We start from the raw sequence: 9,461 nt of genomic DNA, 5'->3' as shown, positions 1-9,461 counted from the left end.
CTATTGTTTGTCGGTGTAAAGCGTCATCCCGCCCTTAGGAGATGAGCCAGATCGCACTATTGACTGGCAGCGGCGTGTGACAATACTGATAATGTGGAAACTATATCTAAGGTTTTAAATACGAGAGTGGCGCATCAGCTAGCTATGTAAGCATACTCCGTCAAACTGATGAAGCATTTCGCCGTTTTTGTAGTAAATGATTTATTTTTAAACCATTTTTAAAAACATTATTGACTTTCGAATTTGTTACGCAGGTGGTCTTATTTTGAAAGATGCCCACACATCCTCACGTTTTTGCATTTCCGGTTATCCTTAGTATCCTTATTCTTGCTAGCTTCACCACTTCCCTCCCTCCCACTGGGCTCCCTTCTTCCCTCCTCCAAGATGGAGGCCTTAGGAGGCTATCCCGCAAAGTCCTCCAGGCTTAAAGTGAGAAAGTTGACGGTTCTTTTTAGTATGACAGTCGGCATAGGCTGCTTGCTCCTTCTCCAGACGCAGCTACTGAAACCCCGAAATCAGGCAGACTTTTATTCTTTTGAGGTCAAAGACGCCAAAGGGAAGACTGTGTCTCTGGAGAAGTACCGAGGAAAAGTAAGTCCACATCACCAACTGGTTTAAAGGGGAACTTGAGCAAATTATGAATCGGTTGAAAATTATTTGTTCATTTTGTGGATTGTTTTCACGTTTTGTGTCTGTGTTCAACAAATGTTTGTTTTGAAACCTGTCACTCCGCGCAGGCTTCGCTGGTTGTCAACGTGGCGAGCAATAGCGAGCAAACTGAGGCAGCCTATGGTTCTCTTCAGGAGCTCCACAGGGATCTGGGCACGTCCCACTTTAATGTCCTCGCCTTTCCCTGTGGACAGTTTGGTGATACAGAGACAGGAAGCAGCGGTTACATCGAAGCGTTTGCCAAGTCAACTTACGGTGTCACCTTTCCCTTCTTCGGAAAGATCAAAATAATAGGCTCTGAGGCTGAACCTGCCTTTAAATTCCTCACAGGTACGAGAACGTAGATGCAACCTATTTAAATGTTGTGGTTAAAACAATCATGAGTACATCTTCACTTGAATTGGGACTGTGTGTGTTGCTTAACACCTACTCATGCACGTTTGTCAAACTCCTGGCCAGCATGCCAAACATCATTTTATGTGGCCTGAGAGAGCTTATATGTCAGAGTCTCTAAGAAAAACGTGTCATGGGAGTGCTTTGACCAAAAACACATTTCCCAAAATGTGCCAATAAGTGGAATTGAGAAGACACGATCCTAAAAATGTCCACGAAGAATTTGTTATTCAGTGATATCTCTTGATGCAAAATTAATTAAATCCCGGATCATGCTTGTATCTAAAATTGCATCCAAGTAAACCCTACATAGCTATAAAACACATCTTTCTGATTACTATTAATACATTCAAATAGTCATTGAACATTAAAATACATTGATGAGATTATGAAAAAAAAATGACTTTGAATCCTAGTCTCTAATGTTAATGTCTGGAAAATCTCATTACTTGGCTTTTCTCTCGTTTGTCGGGAAATGCTTTTGCTTGAAATACGTCCCGTGACTCGAATTACTCGTAGCTCAGTTAGCTCTTATGTAAAGCTATTTTCTATGCAATTGATTCAAAAAGTTCATAAATTAAGATTTATTTTACACAAAGGATAAGTTACATTTATTTTACATACAAATAAATTACATTTGGTTACAATTATGAATGAAGTCAGGCGATTTTGGCAGCAATTGCACTAATGTGGCCCTCTGAAAAAACAAGTCCTAGTGGTTAAAACCCGAGTTTGGTCAGTTTGAGTATCCGTAGATTCTATTCTTCCTCATGCTTTCAAGCCCTTCTTTTTGCATGCACTACACAATACTGCAGCATCGAGTGGTCAAATATTACACAGCGTCCTTTTAAAACAACCAATACAATTGTCTCTTAAAAAAAAAAAAAAAACACGCACGCGCACACACACAATTGCAACGCCTGTGTATAGGGCAGCACGATTAACCAAAATCGAATCGATATCGCAATGTGATGTAGTGCGATAGTGTAACTGCAAAACCCAGGGTTTTTTAAGGATTTCTAGGTCCAGTTTGTTATTTGAATAATTGAGTGTTTGGCCAACAAGAATTGCACATTTCGTGGTTTAACAGTGCCGGCCAATCAGAAGCAGGTTTTAATGACACCAGCCAATACAGGCGAGGCAAAGTTTGCAAGACGTTTGTGCACAACTTTGATAGGCTGGTGTAAGCTGCCAGTTAGTCAGACAGCCCTTGCATAAATGGCCACCAAAACAAAAGCCACAGCTCGTAGCAATAATGGCTCGTTACATTGAAAATAAATTCATTAATTAAATCAGACTGTGACTGAGGCAACACCGGAAGGAAAAGCTAACAGCTAAGCTAACAACTCTTAACGCCGGATCCATTACCAAATGAAAAAGACTACTTGAAGCTACTACACATGGAAAACCGCTACATTTGTGACTCTTGTGTTTTTAATCATCAAAAAGACCTTGCAGAAGTCATGGTTACCAGACACAAGTGTAGCTAGCCAGCCGCTCTCTAAATTGTTCTTTTACACTGCAAGGCGTAGCCCTCCCAATTTCGTCGTACTTTTTTATAATGACAATAAAGTCATACTGTCGGGCCCACCCAATACACACACACACCCCTTCGCCCAGGAATCGCATTTGCTCTTGGTTGTCTGCTGCACAACGAATGAATGATGAAAAACCCAAAGTAGCTATACCGTGATACAGCAAGGGATAACTGTGATCCACTATAAAACCTTTAGTACAGCAGTAACTAAAATCCAGTAAAGGCTAAAGGATACAATGTCTACTTATTTTTCAGACTCTGTCCAAAAAATTCCCAAATGGAACTTCTGGAAGTTTCTGGTGAACCCCGAAGGCAAAGTAGTGCGCTTCTGGCGAACAGATGAATCCATGGAGAGCGTTCGGCAAGAGGTGGCGGCGCTGGTACGCGAGATCATTGTCAAAAAGCGTGCGGAGCTTTGATTGCTTGGATTTGGATTTACAGATTGGACTCACAGCCTTATCTTGTCCTGAGTTTGACAACCAGGACTTGAAGAACTGAACTATTTGGCCAAATTGAGCGTGTCTGCACAATGTCTCGAAACAGTGGGCTGAGCCGCCATTCGCATCTAATGAAATGTGCGAGTTCACGTAAGCAGCCTTTTCATTGGAGGAGGCGGGCTGATGATGTATTTTTCTACACCACGGATGAGTTTCAAACCACTGTTTTTATGTCTTGATTAAAATACAGTTTAACATGAATGCAATTATTGTGACTTGTATGTTCCTTAAAGCAATATTGATGTAGAATAATTTATATGCTAACAAGAACATAGCAGTGCAATCAAACATCAGACTCTTGCAAGTGATGTTTACTTCCATCTTCCTCAACGCTAGTGAAACCTGGTCTCCCACACAAAGCTGTAATAGAAAATCCAGTGCATGAAGATGCTTTGCTTAAGAAAATATCTAGGCATGTGCTAGCAGTGTTGGGAGGAAATTGATGTAAAGAAACATGTTCCTGGAACGCAATTACTTTTCTTGAGAACGAGTTCTGTAACACGTTAAGAAAATTTCGTAAGTCAAGAAACACACCGCTAACTTTTAAAAGCATACCATAATTCAGAATGATTTTAATAGTTCCTCCTCCGCTCACAAAGTGATATACAATTTTCCATCCACAAGCTTCTATCTGCCAGTAATACTACATTGTAAAATGCAACAACAGATGAGACGCTCGGGCTTAGTTATAAGTACCTACAAAATACAACTGAATTACACTTACAGTGGCACCGTCCCAAGCACAGTGTACGAGAATGCGAAATTACTTCCTACTGATATTCTTATATTCCCCAAACCATATACAGTGCATCCGGAAAGTATTCACAGCGCTTCACTTTTTCCACATTTTGTTATGTTACAGCCTCATTCCAAATTGTATTAATTTAATCTCTTATCTCAAAATTCTACACAAAATCCTCCATTATGACAATGTGAAATTTTTTTTTTTTTAACTTTTTTTTGAATTCATTAAAAATAGAACACTAAGCTGTGAATACTTTCCGGATGCACTGTACACTCAAGTTTAAACCACATTCACAACTGTAAAATAAAATACTGAAATCAGAATGTCAATTTATATGCGCATTTTTTTGGTTGTGTGTCATTGGTAGCGAATGGTAGAAAGCGCGTGTGGATGGGAGTGGCTTATAAGGTAATACCTAAATAAATGGAGTTAACGTGACCACAGAATATATAGTAAACGAGTGCTGAATTTTGGTATTTTCTATCTGTCAAGTTATTTTTGCTATACACCATGCCTGGAGAATAAAAAAACATCTTGAAATGGAGAAATAAATCTCAGAGTGGTTTAAAGTCAAGACACAAAATTGATATGGAGTGTCTCAGCTGTGTTTGTTTGCAAGCTCTCAAAATTACACAAGCCAAGAAATATAAGAGCTTTACCGTTTCTACTGGTTGATGTTCATGTTTTCATTTATGTGGCTATTTTAAGTAGTTTTAGAGGGTTGGCCTCAATGTGACATATGCATACAGTAAATTGTAACTCCTGTGTGTAGATGCTTTCAGAGTAACGTACTACTTTTGTAATCTGGGAGAACGAATTACTCTTTTTCATTAATACGTCCAAGACTACGACGCCTATGTGACAAACCAAACTGCACAACACCATCAGAGGTCTCAGTGGACACTACGAAGAACTGCTTTCAACTGCGGGAAAATAAAAACTGCAGTGGTATGGTCATGTAACAATATCATCAGGACTGGCCAAGATCAGTGTCCATTTCAAGGGGGCAGAAGGAGAGGAAGACTGAAAAAGAAATGGACTGACAACATCCAGGAAGTGACAATTTTGCCACAACCCGAACTCGGGCCAACGACCGTCGGCAGTGGAGAGAGCTGTCCAGAGTTGTGTCCTCAGTTATGCCCCAACAATCCAAGCAGTAAAGGATCTCTGAGTCAAGTCAAGTCATTTTTATTTGTATAGCCCTAAATCACGAAGAGTCTCAAAGGGCTTCACAGATTATTACACTATATTACACAGACTATTTTTCAGCCGACAAGAAGAGTAGGTTATTCATATGCTATGGAGTAGAAGTGAGTTTTAAGTTTAGATTTAAACATTTCCACTGAGGTTGCAGATCGGATCTCAGGGGGAAGAGCATTCCACAGCACCGGTGCCCGGATGGAGAACGCTCTCGAACCAGCAGAACACTTCTTTGCTCTTGGGATCACCAGAAGACCGGCACTCTCAGATCGTAGGCTTCGGACCGGGACATAGGGGCAAATCAGATCTGAAAGATAAGAGGGAGCAAGTCCATGTATGATTTTGTATAATACTAAGAGAACCTTGAAATCACATCTAAGGCTAACTGGGAGCCAATGCAGGTTAGCCAAAATCGGTGTTATGTGATCGTACTTTTTTGTCCTAGTTAAAAGCCTCGCTGAGGCATTTTGTACCAGCTGAAGAGACTTGATTCTAGACTTCGGGAGACCAGAGAGTAGTGCATTACAGTAATCGAGACGGGAGGTAACAAATGCATGAATTATAATTTCCGCATCCGACTGAGACAGTATTGAACGGATTTTAGCAATGTTACGAAGATGGAAGAAAGCGGTTCTACTAATTTTCTTTACATGCATTTCAAAGGATAGATCAGGGTCAAATATGACACCTAAATTTTTAACTGAGTCACTCTGTGTGATGTGACATTTGTCAATGTTCACAGCAGTTTTTGAGAATAAGTCACGGCATTTAGATGGACCAATGACTAACATTTCGGTCTTTTCAGAGTTAAGACGCAAGAAATTGAGTGACATCCACTCTTTTATCCCAATGAGGCAGGCCCCCAAATTCCCACAGTTTAGTGTGGGAGATTCCTCCAACGGAAGATATAGTTGAGTGTCGTCTGCGTAGCAGTGGAAGCTGATATTGTACTTGCGAATAATATCACCTAATGGAAGCATGTAAATGCTGAAAAGAAGGGGGCCAAGCACTGAACCCTGCGGAACACCGCAGGTAACATTAAAGGGCTCAGATGTCATTTCACCATATTTAACACAGTGCGTCCTATCTGAGAGGTAGGATCTGAACCACGAGAGGACGGTTCCTGAGAGACCAATCCATTTTTCCAACCGTTCTAGTAGGAAATTGTGGTGCACTGTGTCAAAAGCAGCACTAAGATCCAGCAGCAGCAAAAGTGATGAAGCGCCAGAATCCATTGCCAGTAGGAGATCATTTGTTACCAAAAAGTCATGACACTATGTGAGTGACTAGATCGTACATGCTACTACAGTACTAATGTTATAAATTACACATCCCAAAATCTAAAAATGAGGGCTTTTTCTAATATCTCGCCATTGTAGAAGCTGATAACATGAAGCTCCAGGGGTTAATTTAGCTAGATCCTGAAGCAAAGTCTCAAAATCAAACTGCTTAAACAAAATTACTGCAACGCTTCCTTTCACTGCCAATCCTGCAAAAAAGACATGTTTCCTAACTAGCATATCATTTTGTTTGTTTTACGTTTTGTAGTTAATATTTTACTAAATTGTTTTTTCCCAATAAAAATATTCTTTAAAATGAGCATAAATATGAGATGAATAGAATAGAAGGTAGTCTTTATTGTCATCGATAACGGCGTAGTGAAAATTGTTTGCAAACAAATTAGACATAGCATTTCAGGATAAACCAGATTAAAACATAATAAAGACTGAAAAGAGATAATTTGGGCAAAACATTTACAAAATAGTAAAGACTGGCCGAAAATGTGAGTGCAATTTCCTTTCTCTATCAAAGTGCATTGTAACAATAGTAGAATGAAAAGTAGTGCAGTTACATTCACAGCAAACCCATTTTTTCAATATAACTGGTAAGAATATATTTTTCACAGTCTTGCGTGCATGTTGAAGGTGGTGATGCTCCCGGGGAAGAAACTGTCTCTGAGCCTTTGTCCTTGTTTTAAAGGACCTCTAGCGCGTACCAGAAGGCAAAGAGGTGGTGCCCAGCGTGTGTGAAGAGTTCTCTATGATATTGTTGGCTTTGTCATGGTATCGCAAACCGGCAATGTCCTCCAAACTGGGCAGAGCGCAGCCAATGATTTTCTGGGTTGTGTTGAACACTCTTTACGGTTTTCTTGTCCGCTGCCGTGCTCCCAGCATACCCAATTGTGATGCCGTATGCCAAAATGTTTTTCACTGTGGCTTTGTAGAAGGACATCAGCTGCTTCTGTTCCAGGTTGTTCCCATGGGAACCATCAGGAAGTAGAGTTGCTGGTGGGCCTTCTCCACCTCATCCCTGACGTTGGCAGACCAGAAGAAAATTAGCAAAATTATCTGGTACGTTGATTAGGTTTGGTTATCTTAATGTTTTATACATTTATGTTTTTATTTATTTTATTTATTGTATTTCGTCTGTTGTTGTTGGTAAAATCTGATTTTTCTAGAATGTCAGTGCACTAAAATCCCTTGATCTGCAGATGATTTTAAACATATTTTTGTGAAAACAAATATTCACTCATTTCCCTTTAAAGGGACGCTGTGCAGAATTTGACCACTAGAAGTCGCTGTATTGCATAGCGTGACTAAAAAAGTGGGCTAGAAAGCACAAAGAAGAATGCAAACTACAGAGACTCCAAGTAACATTTTTTTAACCCAGCCTTTTCACAAGGTTTTTGACGAAATCCAGAAAAAGAACATTTACATTTCATAAGATTTTAAATAGAGTTCTAAAAGCAAATGATTCCCCCCTCGAATGCTGTTATAAACCACTTCAGTCAATAGCTGCTTGCCATATTTTCACAGTCAGTTGTGTTTGCAGGTTGCGTGGACGGTCGTTGGGCAGTCCCAGGTAAGCTGGCACACGGCAACAAACCAGCTAACAAGACACTGCCTGGCGACCGGCCACAATCTCGGAAAGTGTTTAGATCCACAACACAGTCCTGTTCTTAGTCCTGTTTTTAAGGAATGAGCCATACCTCCAAAATAGCATGACTCTGCATTTCCACTAGCATCCCAGGCTAAACTTAAAACAGAAAACTCTTCTAAACACAGAGTGTCATATGTAGAAATACATGTATAAATAAATACAGTGGTGTTAAAAAGTATTTGCCGCCTTCCTGATTTCTGTGTTTTTGCATATTTATTACTCACAAGGGTTTCATTTTCTTATATAACACAGTGACAGCCCCAAAAAATCCAAAATGCAGTTGTGAAAGATTGATTCGTATTCTTAAAGCACAAAAAAAAAAATCAAAGCTTATGTGAATAAGTAATTGCCCCCTGAACCTAATAGCGCGTTTGGCCACATTTGGCATTGATAACAGAAATCAGCCTTTACAATAATATATGAAGGTTGGGAATGAGTCTTTGGAGGAATTTTGCCCAACTCTTCTTTGAATAATTGATTAAAATCTGTCATATTGGAAGGTTTTCTAACATTAACTGCCTGTTAAAGGTCACACCACAGCATCTCAAATGGATTTAAATCCGAACTTTGACTTGGCCATTACAGAACCTGCTTTTTTAATTTCAACCACCCAGAGGTGGACTTGCTGTTGTGTTTTGGATCGTTTCGGATTCTGCTGCATGATACAAGAGCACTTGAGTTTGAGGGCACGAACTGATGGCCGGACAATACACGACAAAATACACAACGACAAAAGAGATAAAAACAAAATACACGATGACAAAATACAGGACAAAATTCATTAAAAATTGATTTAAAAAAAGCATAAATATATTGCTAAACTGCATTTGTTGTATAAGTAAGGCAGTCATTTCTGTGTTCATTCATTTATATTGCATATATGCTCATGTATATATTTATTTTTACATTTATTTATTGCCAAGATTGGTCCTCCATAGTGTGTTTGTTCCAGCTTTACCCAGCCTCTTTTTAGTTATTTATTTATTTATTTCATTGCATTTACTGCAATGTTGTGTTATTGTTTTAACGCACAAAACTAAATAAAGAGAAATAACGAATAATAAACATGCCAGGGGGGATATTAGCTGTTTGTGGTTGCAGCAGCAGTTAACTAGTGCAACTGACAGCTGTCAATCAAATGTCACAGACATTGTACAATGCCCAACTCTGCAAAAGAAAAGGCTTGAATTATATTACCTGGAGAGGATTGTTCTTTGTCTTTATTCGCGTCTTTATCCTGCTCAAATGCGGAACGGAAAATTAGCGGACCCTTGATATACTTTAAACTCTTCCAATGTTGGACATTGTTCCATTGAAATAGTTAAACATTTGAACGTTTTTCAAACTCACCCATTTGAAATGATTCTCTGTTCTTCCAGCTTTGCGTGCAAATAAATGACTGTTCTTTCCTCGATGTCGTCTTGCTACTAAATAGTGCCCGTTGGGGCGCTCTCTGCAGCGGGAAGAAACGTTTGTTGCT

The 9,461-nt window shown here is 39.5% G+C and overlaps 1 protein-coding gene and 1 long non-coding RNA gene across 3 annotated transcripts; one reads left to right on the top strand and one right to left on the bottom strand.

The window, feature by feature from the left end:
* Positions 1–335: 335 nt before the first annotated feature.
* gpx8 (glutathione peroxidase 8 (putative)) lies at positions 336–3,302 on the top strand. 2 transcript variants are annotated; one of them, XM_088335095.1, is made up of 3 exons: positions 336–591; positions 864–999; positions 2,855–3,302. In XM_088335095.1, the coding sequence occupies exons 1-3, from the start codon at positions 385–387 to the stop codon at positions 3,016–3,018; spliced, it is 507 nt and encodes a 168-aa protein (XP_088191221.1). In that variant the 5' UTR covers positions 336–384; the 3' UTR covers positions 3,019–3,302. The 2 variants fall into 2 exon arrangements, with proteins under 2 accessions (XP_088191221.1, XP_088191220.1); XM_088335094.1 differs by having other exon boundaries at positions 338–591; positions 738–999.
* A 3,356-nt stretch (positions 3,303–6,658) lies between these two features.
* On the bottom strand, positions 6,659–9,219 carry LOC148365773 (uncharacterized). The gene is made up of 2 exons (XR_015850426.1): positions 9,179–9,219; positions 6,659–7,351 (listed from the first exon to the last, which is right to left on the bottom strand). It is a non-coding gene; the product is annotated as an uncharacterized LOC148365773 (long non-coding RNA).
* Positions 9,220–9,461: the final 242 nt, after the last annotated feature.

The sequence above is a fragment of the Urocampus carinirostris genome, chromosome 5, assembly GCF_059441175.1.
Source record: "Urocampus carinirostris isolate Australia breed hairy pipefish chromosome 5, RoL_Ucar_1.0, whole genome shotgun sequence".
Taxonomy (NCBI): Eukaryota; Metazoa; Chordata; class Actinopteri; order Syngnathiformes; family Syngnathidae; genus Urocampus; species Urocampus carinirostris.
The sequence above is the reverse complement of the archived record's forward strand: the minus strand, read 5'-3'. Positions and strand labels throughout refer to the sequence as shown.

What these genes read in the sequence shown, in the direction of transcription:
- gpx8 (XM_088335094.1), top strand. Translation starts at nt 385, where the DNA reads ATGGAGGCCTTAGGAGGCTATCCCGCAAAGTCCTCCAGGCTTAAAGTG. An exon ending in TGGAGAAGTACCGAGGAAAA is followed by an intron (nt 592 to 737) that starts GTAAGTCCACAT and finishes CACTCCGCGCAG; the next exon opens with GCTTCGCTGGTTGTCAACGT. An exon ending in TGCCTTTAAATTCCTCACAG is followed by an intron (nt 1,000 to 2,854) that starts GTACGAGAACGT and finishes CTTATTTTTCAG; the next exon opens with ACTCTGTCCAAAAAATTCCC.